At 33.9% G+C, this 17632-nt stretch overlaps 2 protein-coding genes across 2 annotated transcripts; one reads left to right on the forward strand and one right to left on the reverse strand.

Annotated features, from left to right (window-relative positions):
- Nucleotides 1-1163: 1163 nt before the first annotated feature.
- Tudor-SN (Staphylococcal nuclease domain-containing protein 1) lies at nt 1164-11005 on the forward strand. Its single transcript, XM_076135316.1, has 10 exons — nt 1164-1344; nt 1657-1778; nt 3490-3790; nt 4080-4250; nt 5337-5562; nt 6699-6915; nt 7129-7332; nt 7422-8403; nt 8514-8753; nt 9319-11005. The coding sequence occupies exons 1-10, from the start codon at nt 1294-1296 to the stop codon at nt 9490-9492; spliced, it is 2688 nt and encodes an 895-aa protein (XP_075991431.1). The 5' UTR covers nt 1164-1293; the 3' UTR covers nt 9493-11005.
- Nucleotides 11006-12788: 1783 nt separating this feature from the next.
- On the reverse strand, nt 12789-17140 carry Bem46 (abhydrolase domain containing 13-like protein Bem46). Its single transcript, XM_076135012.1, has 5 exons — nt 16744-17140; nt 16166-16394; nt 15014-15207; nt 14532-14692; nt 12789-14384 (listed from the first exon to the last, which is right to left on the reverse strand). The coding sequence occupies exons 1-5, from the start codon at nt 16874-16876 to the stop codon at nt 14085-14087; spliced, it is 1017 nt and encodes a 338-aa protein (XP_075991127.1). The 5' UTR covers nt 16877-17140; the 3' UTR covers nt 12789-14084.
- Nucleotides 17141-17632: the final 492 nt, after the last annotated feature.

Here is a 17632-nt window from a genome sequence, read left to right on the forward strand (position 1 = left end):
TCAGTAGACCGTACACAAACATTTCAAAAATATCGCAAGTTTTCCGTAATCGTAGTTTTGACAAAATGACCATTTTGCTTTCTGCTGATTTTGGATTTCATTTAGTAATCTAATTAACTTTGTAATTTTAAAACGCCAACATTTCATAAAAAATTAGAACACTAAAAAACTTAAGTGTCCCTTATTTTGTTTTGACCAGTATACATCGCTCTCCCCTTTATAACTAAAATCCGGAGTTGTAATTATTTCGTTTAATTAATAATGAAATAAAATAAATACGTAGCTATATTTGTAAAAAAAACAGCAATCTATTTTTCTCATTCTAAGCATAAAACATATTTATTTATAAACAGTAATAGTTCAAATCAGATGTATTTTTGCAATGCGCTCTTTATCGATTGTTCAAAGATGCATAAAGATTTCAAAAATAGTGAGTGAGGTAATGAAACGTGAAGCTGACGCGTTCCACGTTGTATCACGTGTGCATTTAGCTGTGTCTCGCGCTGAAGTTAGTTACAGTTCACAAATCGATAATTAAATAGTCGAGTTATATCCGTAAAGTAGCCCATCGACATTCTCATACTCTTACTTATTTCAAATCGATAAAAAATAAATATTAGTCGATTATTAAATCTTATTGTTTTCATTACTGTTTAGTTTTATCCTCCATCCGGATTAGTTCGATAATTTGAAGTAATTGTGAAATGTGCAATTGTATTTTTGTTTTACTCGTTCGATTTTTATTAATGGCTGTCCATGCCAGAAATTATAATCTATTACGTAGGTGTACAAAATGAAAACCAGCGCTTTCTACTAATTCATGTCCCTCGAAAAATTTTACAGCCCTTACTACGTTACCTATTAATCAAAGTTATCAAATCAAATGATGTTTGTGAATAAGTTCAATCAGGCGGTCTCTAAGTTCAAAAGCCTATGTGAATATAATTACTATTTTATTTAACATTACCTTAAATGACATAGTTAAATAGATGAAACAAAATAAATTTTAACTAGTTCAAAATGAGTAAATATAAAATATTCCTTAGTCGATTTTTCGTAAAGCCATCCCTATTTGGTTATTGATCCGATTAAGTACTATTCGATACTAACGAGAATATCAGTGGCACAAATTGTAGAGAAAGTATTAACATTATCTATAATTTAATTTACACTTCTCAAATGTGGAAACACTAGCGGCCCGCCACGTTTCGCCAATCTTGTTAGTTGTTCACTCATCAGTAAAATTTATCTCAATAACGCTCCACCAGGGAATCATAAAGGAATATATTAAAAATGAGTGCTCCAGCACAAACTCCTGCTTACAAAATTGGAATAGTGAAGCAGGTAATATATGAACTATATATATTTTTCACTTTTCATAAACACTAAGCCAAGATGCCTCGTGCCGATCTCGTATAATTTGCCCCGTTGGCACCACATCGGGCACACAATATGCATGCGATATTAAGTACGTTATCCCTTGTATTACTTATTTCAGGTGTTTATTGTTACTTGGTTGTACATAAAACTGTAACACACACGAATTGTGCCAGCTGGCAAGTTGGGTTAATATGGGTCGAATAATGTGAACTTCCAAGTGAATGCTTTTGTAATAAAATATGTGGTTTGTTATAGTATAATGTTTGTAATGTACAGGTATTGTCCGGGGACACGATTGTGATTAGGAAGCAGCCCCAAGGCGGACCACCTCCAGAGAAAGTGATCGCATTATCGGGCATCACCGCGCCGAAACTTGCGCGTCAAAGAACCGCCAACAAGTGAGTTTAGCCTAATAATACTTTCAACTGTTGCTGTTGCACACAATATCATCCCAGCTTTATGTCACCAAAACTCTATCAAGTTGTCCTATTTATCAACAGATGCTAGCTTAAAGTAACATATTGTTAACACTCATACTTTGATGATTAGCGGGGCAACATTAATTCTTCTATAAAATAGATCAAATTCATTCAGCTGAGTTAATATGGTCTTGTTAGAAGATTATCTTCTTGCCTTATTACGCACCTTGCCTTGTTGGGCTTAAAGTTGTTAAGGAGCATATAATTTCCCCCAGCCTTCAATAATTTGGACCAATAGTTAAATGAACTTGTTCTTATTAAAGTGAAAGTAAATTGGAGGCGCTCCTTTCCCTGTACCAGTAGTTCTCTCATGCAATGGCGAATTGACATAATCCTGTTCTATTTCATGTGTACGTGACATAATTATATTGCTTTCTAAAATATTTAAGTACTACTATAAAAAGAGCTATAGATAAATGATGATCATAGAATTAATTCAAAATTTTGATTAATAATTTAATTTATGTAACAACTTGTTAATGTCTGTTACAATGTTAAAATTTTAAAATGTATCACCTAATTTGAAACAAAATTTTGAACGAGTCCTAGTTTTATACAACATTTAAGTCATTATTATGAAGCTTGTATTCAATATCATATAATAGTACTAGCACACATTAGTGTGGTTAAAGAACACATTATATTCAAAGTTCACCAGATATATGAAGCAGAAAACATTGTAGCGAGCATATCAATATAGGCTTGCTGTAGTTGTTGGTCAATAACAACCATTAAGTGATAGCTTACATTCTTTTTGTAAGCAATTAGTTAAAGTTCATTATCATTATAAGCTTGTCATTATTCTTGTAAAGGTTATAATGAAATCATAATAAAGCTAAGTAAGTCAGTATTATAGTCAAATAGGATGCTATTTACTGATATTTTGTGATGTTTTGTTTCATGCTAGACATACTGCTTTTAAAATGTGAGTTGCCTTTCATATAATGGTTATTTCATGCAATAATTCTGAGGTGCTGGTCATTCAAAGTATCATGCACCAATGAGTAATAGTTAAATACTAATATATTGATGTCTAAGTGCAGTTTGAATAGCCAGTGCATCATTATTATTATTATATTTGAGTCTCTGGTTTTAAGTTGATTGATGAAGATGCAACTTATTATCAACTTAGTGCAGTTAATATTACACATAAACAGCAAGCTTTTCAACATACTGAAATCATTATATTCACTTCAACTTCAGATATATGTAACATATTAAAACATACATACTTTTATCAAAATTTATAGAAAACATAATTTGGATCAATCAAAGATCAATAACATTGTTCTTAAATAGTAGCAACAAGGTATATAATGATTAATCATCAACATGAACTTTGATTTTATTTGTAAATGTTGATAATGTTAATCACTAAGATAATTCAGAAACAAGTATTTTCATAATTTTGTGATATCACAAATGAAAAATATTGTAATAACTTTGCAATTGCCAATAACCATAGGTCAGATAAGTTGCATTGATTATATAACTGTGCGATATGCAGTGCGAAAAACATATAATGCACATAATGGCTCAATAGCAATGTATATTAATAAATGTTGTGTTGTGTTGATGTGAGCATTAGTGAGTATAAGAGAGTTAAACAAGCATACTTGCATGTTCACAGCGATACTGAAACAAAAGATGAACCATTTGCATGGGAAGCTCGTGAGTTCCTCAGGAAGCTTGTTGGCAAAGAAGTCATCTTCACAGCAGAGAAACCACCTAACTCTGCCACTAGAGAGTATGGCACTGTTTGGGCTGGCAAGGACCCAGTAAAAGATGAAAACCTCACTGAGGCCCTTCTTGCTGAGGGTTTGGCCAAGGTTAGAGATGGTGGGAGGAATATCCCTCAATTGAAGAAGTTGGTGGAAATTGAGGATGTTGCTAAATCCCAGGGCAAAGGAATTTGGGGCACAGACCTTCAGGCAAGTTATCTCTAGTATCTCTATATATTCAGTTTTATTCTTACTTTGGCTATGATGTAAATTAACTTAACTAGCTAAACATTTTCTCTTGCATCTTGCAATGTATTGTTTTGCAATATTGATTGATTTTATATTGGAGTGTCTGACCTAGTTATTATTAGACTTAGTTGAATTCATTTACTATTCTAGATCTGAAATATCTAGTGTTGCACAGTTATAAAATAGTTTATTGTTTAGTAGATTTTCTTGTGTAATGAGCATACATTTTAATACCGAATATGATAAACAGGAGCACGTCCGTGACATCAAATGGAGTGTTGAAAACCCAAAACAATTTGTGAACAAATTCAATGGTCAGCCGATCAAAGCCATCATTGAGTATGTGCGTGATGGCTCTACAGTCAGGCTTTGCCTGTTGCCGGACTTCACCCAGATCACCCTCATGTTATCCGGAATTAGAGTAAGTATGATTTGTCAAGCATTTTGATTTAACTACCCCTGTTGTGTTCTCAAGCTTTAGCTATCACCTTTAAGACTCATTTATTCAATAAAATGTTGTGTACCAATAGGGCTTGTAATTATGTAAGTTGGGTAGTAGGTACATTTAACTACACTTATTTACTATGTTGTTATTGAGTGGAATTTTAATAAGGTTAGACTTATACTTTTCCTCCTGTGTGTATAAAGTGTCTAAAATTTAAATAGCAAGGGAGTAGTTAAAAGCTAGCAAATCAATATTATTTACAGTGGTCAATCAGTTATTTATAGTATTCAGCAAATTCTCATTCATATTGAATTACAAGTGCATCGTAATATTAAGTATAATTGAAGTTCGTACGTTAATGAAGAAATGCTAGATAAGTGGAAAACGTGTAACATGAGTTAACCATTGTTATCTTCGCACTAATCGTGTTTCAAGGTCTGTTGCTATCCCAGCATTGGCGTAAATATCGCTACTGAGACAAGAGAGTTTTACGACAATCGAAGAGTAATATACGATATTAGCTATAAAAATCATGGAGGGTAATGATGTTGTCCAGTTCACTATGTAAAAGAACTCATAACACATGAGTGGGTAATGAGTATGGACACATTACGATTCAGTGGGTTACACCATCATAATAGTGATCAATGGGGTACCATGCTAATTAACGATAGGGTGCATTAGTTCTGTGCACTTAAGCTCTGCAACAAGACAGGACAGGCATGCAATGAAGTGATTAAAGTATTGGATAAAAAGATTATAGAGATGTTAAAATATTACAACAGTAGTGAAAATATTTGGCCAGAATAGAGGCCAACAAATAATACCTTTGTTTATTAAAGAAAAAGAATGCCTTTATTTATTTAGCTAGAAGTCATGACATAGAATTATTATAATAATGAGCAGCTTGCAATTTCTATCAATACTACAAGCCCACCACAAGTTCTTTTAAAGACATCCCCTTTGATAGACAAGCAGACGTTACGTACATTACAATCATTCATTGATATTTTTGTTGTGACATTGGTAGTTCTGTCAACATATTGTTTTTGTTTTGACTAGTGCCCAGCTGTAAGACAAGAAGGCGCGTCGGAGCCCTACGCCGAGGAAGCGCGTTTCTTCCTGGAATCAAAGTTGCTTCAGAAGGATGTTGAAGTGATCCTAGAGTCAGTCAATAACAACAACTTTGTGGGAACAATCTTGCACCCACAAGGAAACATCGCCGAGGCTCTGCTGCGTCAAGGCTTCGCTAAATGCGTCGACTGGTCACTCGCGGTCATGAAATCTGGTAAGCAATAACAATTTATGTTTATCTTCTTCTCTGTAGGAAAGGCATTGTGATTGTAATTTTAATCATGCATACTTTCGTTAAATTAACATATTATGTTCACTTACATGTATACCCATTTGTACAATAGAAGATTGTAGCAATATCTCATACAACTTAATAAAAAAATGTTGTTCGACTGTTTACACTGGAAAAAATGTACGGTTTTTAAGATACCAAACATTATATTTTGGTATTGGTGATGATGATGAATAAAGCTGCAAATTGCGATAGGTTTAATAAATATGGTGGTCAAGTAAAGCTTATTTCAACATCCATATATCTATAACTAAATATAATGCATCTCATATTATTAAGTAAGAGTGTACAGAATATTTGGCAGTAGGCATAGTGATTGAGTGCCAAACATCATTGAGTCGACGATTTGTTGTCATTGTATGATTAATTATGTTAACCTCTCAAGTATAAGTCAAACTTATGGAATTAATTGGTTAAATCTTTAGAAAAGTTCTGAGCTTGATCGTTAATGTATCTATATAAGTATATATTTAGAAGTTTATAATGTTTATCAGTAATTAGGTTACCATAGTCCAAGCTCTGCTTAGTTCGGAATCAAATGACTGTGTATGATTCGTCAAATGATATCTATTTATTTATTGTTTTTCCTTCACAATATAAATATATTGGTCCTAGTTTGGGTAGCTTAACAGGTTGTAGTCAGTTTTCTCGATCGGATAGTTTACCCGACACTCATATAAGCCGTGAAACTGGCTCGTAGTGTTTCAATATTCCATTAGTTAGCCTCTACAACTATCGGTAATCATGTTTATTTGTTTCTCTGCCTTACACATTAGCCTATAATGTGTATGTATGGTTTCACGGGGAGATTAAATCCTACGTCACTGATAACGACCGCCAGTTCACATGTATTTACTTTGCAAGTATAAAAAGAAACATTAGTCGCGAGAAAATATGCATATTTGTTACACTCATTTGTTATACAAGTATAAATCACAATTTAGTATGATCGACAATCGTTGTACCAGGATTTTCAGTCATCTATCTGATGTTTTTGAACTTGAATGAGATAAATTACTGAAACATAATTATTTTAATGTTACTATGTATATGTAAAGGTGCGTCTAACCTGAGAGCCGCTGAGAGATCAGCTAAAGACGCTAAACTCCGCATCTGGACACACTACACCAGCAATGCTCCCATCATCGCGGCCAAAGATAAAGAGTTCACAGCCACCGTGATGGAGGTCGTCAATGGAGATGCGCTCGTCGTCAAAATGCCCAACAACGCACACAAAAAAATATTCTTGGCCAGCATTCGGCCCCCACGCGAAAAGTAAGCCAACGACACTTATACAATATACCTACCTACCTATGTATATACCTACTTACAAACTTTTAAAATGTTTACTATTAATTCAAAAAAGAGAATATTCTTGATCAAAGGTAATTTGCGATTTTCATTGAATAATTTGGACATTAGGTGAACACTAAAACTGCGCCAGTCTAACGTCATTAAATAATGTCTAAATCCCTGGTTTTCCTATAGGAACAGCCCAGATGAAGAAGGCAAGAACTCGCCTAGACCAAAAGGCTTCAAACCTCTATACGACATTCCATGGATGTACGAGGCACGCGAATTCCTAAGAAAAAAATTGGTTGGCAAAAAAGTAAATGTGACAGTTGATTACATCCAACCTGCTAAAGACAACTTCCCTGAAAAGAGTTGCTGCACTGTTGTGTCTGGTGGAACGTAAGTATATGATACATGATATACAATGAATTATTTAACTAATGTAAACTATTCAAATATTTAAATTAATACTTTTACTTATTTTATAGTAACATGGCGGAAGCACTAGTTGCGAAAGGTTTTGCCACTGTTGTCAGATACCGAAACGATAACGACCAGAGAAGTTCTCATTATGACAAACTCTTGGAAGCAGAACTCAAAGCCCAAAAAGCTGGCATCGGCGTTCACGCCAAAAAGGACATACCCACTCACCGTATCCAAGACACCAGCGGAGACTCTGCCAAGGCAAAGAAATTCTTCCCATTCCTGAAGAGGGCTCAAAAGACTGAAGCGACAGTTGAATTTGTCGCAAGTGGATCCAGAATGAGGATTTATATTCCTAAGGAGTCGGTATTGGTGACATTCTTGCTCGCTGGCATTAACTGTCCGCGTGGAGCTCGTCCTGCTGTCGGCGGCGGCGGCGGTATGCAAGAAGCAGAGCCATATGGCGAGGAAGCGCTGCACTTCACGAAGGAAAAGTGCTTACAGCGAGATGTCGTTGTAACCATCGAAGAGATGGACAAGGCTGGCAACTTCATTGGCTGGCTCTGGGTTGAGAATGAGAACCTGTCCGTTGCCTTAGTCGAACACGGACTCGCCTCAATGCACCATACTGCTGAAACATCAGAGTTCGCAAGGGCTATTAAGACAGCAGAAGAAAACGCCTCAAAGAAACGTATAGGAATTTGGAAAGACTATGTCGAAGTAGAGAAGGAAACTGAGAAAGAACGTAATGCCCCTATTCAAGATCGTACAGTTAAGTACGAAAAGGTAGTGATCACTGAAATCACACCTGAGGGCAATTTCTATGCGCAGAATGTAGATTTGGGAAGTAAACTTGAATCTTTAATGGACAAAATCCACCAGGAGTTCAAGAACAATGCACCTCTGCCTGGCTCCTACATTCCTAGAAGAGGAAACATTTGCGCAGCTCGCTTCACTATGGATGACCAATGGTACAGAGCTAAAGTTGAAAAGGTTACCGATGATAAAATGGCGCATATCTTCTACATTGATTACGGAAACCGCGAGGTAAGTTGGAGATTCTCACATCAAAAATACAATTTTCACATTGATCAAATTGAAATAGGTACACAGAATGTTAATAACTATTATTCAATAAACTAAATTATAATGTACAGGTGGTGAGCATCACGCGTCTAGCGTCTCTCCCCGCTGGTACGGAGAGTGACCCACCATACGCGAGCGAGTATGTACTGTGCTGCGTCAAATTCCCGTCTGATCCCGATGACCGCTCGGAGGCTGTAGCTGCCTTCTCCACGGACACGCTCAATAGAAAGCTGCTCCTCAATGTCGAGACTCGTGGCTCGCCCCCAGGCGTAACCCTCGTTGATCCTAACACCAACGCTGACGTTGCAAAGGTAATAATCACAAATATATTGATAAAATAAATATTTTTTTGTTGTGCAGGTTGTTCTGTGATAATCCTCATTGGTGTGCACGGCTTCGCTCGCGTATTACTTAGGAAATATAAAAGTTGAACTTCAACCACCTATTCTAACCTGCTAGGGGAATTCTGTATCAAATAGCAGAAGTGTTTATTCGCGTTCAATCGCAATAAACTCCCTCACGGGGCGGTTTTACCCTCGTGGGGACAACAAAAAAAAAACCTGCTAGGGGATTATTGATTTTGATCTATCTCGTAGAGTTCAGCCAGCGTTAGCAATGTAAGCTCAAAAAATGCTTGTTTAGGATAATCTAATATATTAAACATGTAAATCTTCCTCCTGAATCAATCTATCTATTAAAAAAACTGCATCAAAATCCCTATAGTTTTTAAGATCTACTAAGCATACAGACATAGGGACAGACGTGGGAAGCGACTTTGCTTTATATTATGACAGTGATTGTAGTGAAGTATTACTGATTTATTACAATTAACCTAAAAATATGGTGAGCTGGATATTAATAAGTTATTATTTGTAGAACCTGATCAAAGAGGGACTGGTGCTGATGGAGGGTCTGCGCGACCACCGGCTGGCCGCACTCGTGAGCGAGTACCGCCAGGCCCAGGACCACGCCAAGAGCTCGCGCCTGAACCTGTGGCGACATGGTGACATCACCGACGACGACGCGGTCGAGTTTGGTGCGCGTCGCTAGCGGGACGCCACGGCCTCGCCCTCACACACCATGCATTGTGCTACTTGCACATCGCTAAACATACATAATACTGTATACAAAGTCATCTACGAGTTTCTGTGAAGGCATCCCATATAGACCATATACACTATACGTAAAACTTTCCTATCGCCTTTCTTGTGTACCTCAAATCTTGCGTTATTGGTATTACCGTTTTAAATCAACTTTTAGAAATCGTGAATAATAATTATGAGCTAAACTATTATAAATAATGACATTAATCAGTTAGTAGTAAAGTGTTGGTGCGCGCTCGTGCTCGTCGTGTATGTCGTGTATGCCGCAGACGTCAAGTGTCGATCGTGCGTGTGCGTGTCGATGCTGTCGATGTTGTCGATGCTGTCGACGTTGCTCACCGCGCGCCGCGCGCCACATCCTCGCGTGACATGATATTCATGGCATCAGCGTGCCTCTAAATTCGTATATCTTCATATACCTACTATGTTATAATAATTATCAAGTTTTAAGAAACTTATAGTAATTATACATAATGTAACTTTTATATCTTTACGTTACGACTAAATAACTGTAATGAAATAATATTATCTTATATATTTATGTATAATGGTTTAATTGTCACATTGTAGAAAATAATTGCTTACCTAAACCTTGCAAAGTGTCGAGTAGTTCTGAATAATCTAATATTTAAATGTTGTAAATTTCTGTGTCCTAATTTATCTAGTTGTCTATTATGTAGAGAAATAATATATTATATATTTTCTACAAATTCTGTCTACAATATTTTTCTATGAGTATATTTTCCGAGGTACAGCACCATATTAGCTGTCGGAATAGTATGCTTGTCAATATTCATATATTTATGTATAATAATATGTTAAGCCTTACAATATGCACTATAGCAATAATGTAACGTTCAGTAATACGCGGCGTTTTGCACGGCACATCTGCCTGACGAGTCGACTATGAATACTAATGATAAATTTAATAATTTCATTTTTTACAGTTCTGTATACTTACCTGTAAAAAAGTAACGTTTTAATTTCTTGTTACTTTCACTATTTATTGCATACGATTAAATAATGAAATTGCATCTATGATAAGAGAATATGATCCATATTAATCTGATGTTTTTACCATTGTTATAATTATTATTCCATGTCCTGTGTTTTACGTTTCTATTTTACAATTTTAACTGTATATTTGTATTTGTGCATTGACGAATGGGTATGTTTAGTGACGTACATCAAGATAATTAGATGGAGTTAATATTATTATGCATGTTCGAAATTGGATTCTTTTGTATCTTTATTTAATAGACAATTGTACGAGTGTTGTTTCGATTTCGATAAAGTTTTAGCTTCATTTTTCGTGCTTATAAGTATATTGTACCTACCTCTCTCCTTGAGACGTTTATAGGATATAATTTTTACATTCTTTCATTAGGGTACCATACGGTGCAAGGATTGTTATTAAAAATGAACTTCATATATTAAAATAAATATTTTTTAGGAATTAATGTTCGTTTTATGTGTACCTTACATGAACAAATACTATATTTTAAATTCATAAAATTCGTGGATTTTTTATTTTTGAATTAAATTTATAACAATATATTTGCTAAAAACTTACACTGTAGCGATAACTGACTTGTATTTTTAAACCATGCTTAAACTAGAATATATTTACTCAATATTAAATAGTTCAACATAAATTACAGGCTTGTTAGCTGATATTTACATGTGATTCAACTTTCTGATGTTCTGGTGTTCAGCGAGCGATTGGCTCATGTTCTTAATATAGTTACATAATATAATATATATTATAATGTTTAATTAAGCATGGTTCTATATTAATAAATACATTTAGCTTATGATGAATAATGTCATAGGATAATTGTAAATAATAAAGAATTATCGAATTATTCTGGAAAAACATGTCTTATTAACAAATTAACAATAAACTAGGTACCGGTAAATCGAGCCATTTACACTACACAACTATATACACAACAGAAATCAATAAAAAATCTCTAGGATCAACGCTGAAGAATCGAGACGGACAAACTACGTCAAGAGCATTGTCTTCACTTAAAATAACCTTTAGTAAGGATTTAAGTTGGTGCCAGTTTGTGACATCCAATGCGTAAATGCACTTGGATCATACCTAGTTCCTTAGCGTGCCAGTGCAATTTGCTCTTTTGGGGAAAGGACAATACTCCTGCTAAACCTAATAACTCCTTCCTGAATTCAACCGTTACACTATATGTCATCACATTCCGGAATCTACATTTTAAGGCGTAAGTATGATACATACACGAGACGGTTATAGAGTGGCTAGTGGCAGGTATATTTTAGATATCAAACACTTATGAGCCACGAGTTAGATGTTTTGAAATGGTAATAGACTTTATTAACAGAACTGTTTAAACATATCTCAATAATTTTATTCCTACACAAATAAAATGATGCAACAACAAAAATGGTTGTGTTAATAGATGGTTACCAGAGTACCATGTAATGGTGATGTTATCCAGTTTATTTTGACGTTCTTACACCAGAAAATAGATATCCGCCTACACATAGGTACTTCTCAAAAGGAATGGACCTGTCTAAGGGAGTCAAAGCGCCGAAGCCGAAGAAGAAACTAAAGCTGAAAAATTAAGACTTGGTGAGAAGTAAGTATTCCACACTGAGCAATAGGTTTTTCGCTACACTGTAAGAGAATGCAAGGAAAGCACTTCACTTTACTTGAAGCCAATTTTGTCTCGTACCTATTATTTTTTTAGTTAAATATATTGCGTCGAGAGGTCGTAGGTTCGATTCCTGCACGGGACAAACATTTGTGCGATCCTCAAATAATTCTTCGGGTATTATTGTGCTTTGTGTCCGTTATTTGTATGTTTGTAAAAGCCCCTGTGACACAAGAGAAATTCTTAGGACATGAGATGCTTTAAAAAAAATACTAATAGGATCGATCGCCTGTTTTCATGGGATCTACATTTACTATTCAGAGCCGAAAAAATAGGGTGCGTGGAGGGAAACAAGTTAAAATATTACAGATAGGTATCTTAACGTAGATACTGAAAGAAAACATGCTGTTATTTATTTCTATTAAGTTTCGTTATAATTAACACTCGGCATTCGAAGATTTTGCTTCCTAGGTGTTAAAATAGCTGCTGATGCTGAGTGAAATGTGGTAGTTTCTTCAGATGCTTGTGAGAAACGAATATATAGGAAGGTATTTCTTATAATTTATAGTTTTAGTAGATTGCATCTCTGCTTGAAATAAAAAACATCAGCTTGAAAAAGATAATATAATTTAATAAAATCAGTATTATTTCTTGATAAGATTTGCGCGAAGTCGTGAATTACTCAATAAATCAAACTACATTATGCATTATACAAACATTTAAGTATAAATAATTAAAAGAAATGCTAACTAGTTTGTCAAATAATATTTTGGCACTAAGAAGCTAAACATTAGCGGTAAAATCACATGAGGTATTTAGAATATAATATTAGAATATATGATGTATGTACAATGTACTTTTGTGTTATTGCTTGTTGTGCTTTATTAAGTAATAATTTGAATACTAGCCAAATCCTATGTTATGATACTATCACCAACAATAATCATAGTGTATAATAAAATAACACACAGAATATGTAAGAGGTATTTACTGAAGACATTATGTAAAAACTTCAACTTGAAACATTGAACACAAATTACCAATCAACCATACATCCTATAACCTTCTTAAACTATTGGGACATTTTAATATGCGTAGGTTTGTAGGGTCATCGTAACATTTAACAACTTTATAAAGCCTATATTATCATATAGGAATAACTTTTCTAACCACTACCCACTTGAGTAGTGGATTTCAATATTAATTATCATTCTGCAGTTATAAGATTGTAGACAATTTCATCAATTGTTAGGACGGACGAATACAAGTGTATGGAATACCTACTAAATATTGCTATGAATGCATGATATATTAATATACTTATGTATCATTTATATAATTTAATACTCGAATTATATTAATTGTACTCCTGCATTTCTCGTAATAAATATCCGTAAAGCTTTGTATCGAATTGATATCAACGAAATGATTGCTTTGACTATAAAAATATGTTAATTCTATAACGAATTGATTTAGCTACAGCCCCTCTGACACTAAGGCATTTCTTAATTAAACCGTTTCTTATTAATACTGGCGACAACAAAATCAGTCAAACGCAAGGCGAAGATATGGCTTAATGCCCCTTATTTCTATTAATTTATGGATTTGTGCATCATTACAAAAATATTTTTTTTTTTACTTTGTAGTTCGTTTTTAAAAATTGCTTACAATTTACAACACTAAACTATATAATATATGAATGTATAAATATAATCAAAAACAAACTCACACTTATTTATTTCACCGCCTTTTTGTACCAAACACATTGCTATTGGATATCTAGGAAATATCATTCGTTTACTGTAATAGAATCTATTAAAATATTTTCTATATAAAATTTGTAAAATTATAATTTATTACTAAATCTTTTATCTACCATTACGCTACTTCTAGATGTATAAAGGTACTATACTGTGTGCACTATAGTATGTCCTATGGCGGGATTGGCGTCCTCGTCAAAAAATGGACCAATTTCGTCAGGTAATGGTGGGACATTCACTAAGAATTGCTGAACAGAAGTGTAATAGTCTCTGCAGGTCCATGTGTCATCGTGTCCTCCACCCGGCATCACCACTAGCTTCTTGCAGATGGCTGCACACCTCATGTACAGTTCCTTTGCCATAGACGGCGGGACCAGAGCGTCATTCGAACCACAAATCACCAAAGTAGGTGTCATTATGTGACCCATTTTTTTTAAAGACATATACTGGAAATATAACATGGATATTAATATCAACTTATGATTGGTCATGATTGAGAGCGTTAGCTCTCTGTGTCACAAATGCTTACTTATTTATAATAAAATATGATGAAGAACATGATGATATGAACAAGTAGGTAGTTAACTAGTTACCTTGTTTTTGTGACAGAACTGTGGGAGCCACTTTAGACATTTCCATTTGAGTATTACTTGTGCCATGTCTGGAATGCTAGTAAAGGTATTCTCTACCACTAGTGCCCAGATTTTGTTTCTATACTCCAACCTTGATGCTAAGTCTATTGCTATGGCTCCACCTAAAAAATTAAACTATAGTTAACCTATGTAACACATACAAAATGGTGAAAATATCTTTAAAACAAAATTTCACTCATCACTTGACAATCTCTGCAGTTAACTTCAAGAACAAACTGTCCAATCAAGTTCTTGTCTTAAATGCATTTAATTAATCACCAGCTATTATGAGCAAATTATAAGTAATTTCTATCTAGTAATTTGAGAAAGACAGAGTCCAAGAATTGCCTGAGTTTCAATACTAACCTTTAACATTGGGGTCACTACTCAAAAGTCACTGTTAATTCTATTACAAGGTATTAAAACTACAAGTCAATACTCACCTAATGATCTACCAAAAACAATAAGTTTACTGACATCAATGTCAGTTCTCTGCATTATGTAATCTAGGGCAGACTGTGCATCTACATATAAACCTTTCTCAGAAGGGGTACCTTCTGACAAGCCATAACCTCTATACTCTACCATTAGTATATTAATATTTAATTTGTGATAGAACCCAGACACATTTGACAATCTGAAATTAAAAGAGTTATTGTAGTTATTGACTGTACCACTTATTTACTAACAGGAAAATCTATTTATGTTATGATGAACTGGTCCTTGATGCCACTGCAATTTTGTCATTATTCTATTCAAACACAATATTGAAGCCTAGTCTCCAGAGACCTTACATTGTATGTCTGTGCTGTTGGAAAATGGATGAATAGACATAAATGGTGCACAACAATAGTGTAGGATTCAGATTGAATGCAATTAAGAATAAATTGCCCTTGGATACTTGACAGTTTGTTACAGAATGCTGCAATTATGTTATGTATTTTACAGTAAACTTGTGTCTGTCGTACAAACACTTACAGAGTTAAGATGTATTTCAAATATATTTATTTACTATTTTACTCTCATTAGACACATTTCCCATTAATAAATGAGAATAATAACAAAAATAACAGGTCCAAGAAATCCAAATCTTGTTAAAGGCAAACAAGACTTATTATTGGATTAAATATGTGTAATTATATTTAAAAATAGGAAGTTATATTAAAAAGTAATGCAGATTCTTCATTCTGTTATGGAACACAAATAATTAGTTAAATTTAGACAGCCAGTACATAATAATTAATCGAACATGTAGTCAGACTTATTTCCACTGAAAACTTAATATTACAAACTGCCTTAACTGCTCAATATCACTGGGAACTGACAAACCTTGTATTTGCAATTTAATTATTAAATATATTTATGTCAGATACTCATGCTCCTTGTTTCCTTCCATATTATTGGGTACCATGACTATTAAGGATTTATAACTGAAATAGCATCTAGCATACCAGTGCAGCAATGTCAAATTAATAAAACATAGTAGTGTCACATAGTTTTCCTCATAAATGACACTAAACTGTAAATAATATGTAACTTTTACATCTACAATTTAAGAGCAGGATAGTTACAAGGAAATATAATTTATCTCTTACCTCTGTCCCATATTGCCTGCATTACCATGGAAAAATATCATAGTAGGTTTGTGATTACTATTAGTAGTCTGTTTTATAAGAAACATGTGAATTTTAAAGCCATCTTTGTTATTTATCTTGATACTTTCATATGGTAACTTGTAGTTGCTTGGTTGCAGCACAAATACCCTTGAGTCCGGTGGATCATTGGGATAATACAGCAGTAAATCCTGTGCACTATACAGAATGCCTGATAACAAAAAAATATTAAACACACACATTTTACAAGACAAATTTTCACAGAAACTGATAAGGCAAGCTTTTCTACTTTACTAAGATAAGACCTCATCCTTAACAGTATTATCAGTCAAATCATGAGTTCATAGAAATATGCAGTCATAGTTTATTAATTCCTGGGTATAAAATAGTTCATTAACCAACATTAAACACTATGCAATAAGTTATGCAAGGCCACATCTTAAATCATGGTGGTTTTTATAAAACAATGTCTTAAACAGTACGTTTTTTTGACGTAATGCACGATTAAATCACACATAGAGCTTAATAATCAAGGTATTTACTGAATAAAGCGCGCTTACCTGATGTGCCCAGGGAAAACACTAAAAACGCGGTGATAAACCCATAAAACCAAAACACAATTATACTGGAGAAAAATGTTAACACAGCCACGACCCACAATCTATATAAAATAATTCTAAGAATATGATACATCTTTCAATGCGTGCAATAGTTATTGTCGTTGGAATATTGTGTCATGTTTTATGGAACTATAATGACGGACATCCAGGACATCTTTTGAATGATTTTGTTTCGAAATTAACTTGACACAATTTTTTTAAACAAAAAATCCTTTAAATTTAAAACAAATATAACACAATATAATTTACATCATAATAATTCGTCGTACTTTATGATCGAAAAGCTTTCATAAAATTGTAATCAAGATTTGCCACCGATTGCTGTTTGCCTGCCACATTGAAACTGTCAAAGTGTCAAATCCGTTCCGAAACGTCCATTTTAGAACTAAAGTTTTGTTCCGTCCTAAAACGTAGTCCATTAAAAAAATGTTATTATCAATATATGTACCTATTTTGAAGAAAACATTCTTATTAAACTATTTTAAGATTATTTATAATAATTAACTTTCCCTTTTCGGGCATTAGCAATAAAATAGAGAGTGAGCGTGTGAGGTTTAGGTACAATAAGGAAATGCTATTACGAAGTATTTAAATACTCTGAAGTACTTACCTAATTTACTTTATTACAAGTGCTTCCTTTGCAGTACTCCGAGATACATCATATTATATTGTTAATGTCATTATAGGTACGTATAATATTAGTAGCCCTTATGTGGTTCATAGTTCAATCACTCATGATTCTGGTGATTTGCATGATGTTTTTACTCGGAAAATGTAATCAGGAATTATTGAAAGCAAATTAAACAAATATTTGATAAGAGAAACCTTG

This window comes from Anticarsia gemmatalis, chromosome Z, assembly GCF_050436995.1.
Source record: "Anticarsia gemmatalis isolate Benzon Research Colony breed Stoneville strain chromosome Z, ilAntGemm2 primary, whole genome shotgun sequence".
Classification (NCBI taxonomy): Eukaryota; Metazoa; Arthropoda; class Insecta; order Lepidoptera; family Erebidae; genus Anticarsia; species Anticarsia gemmatalis.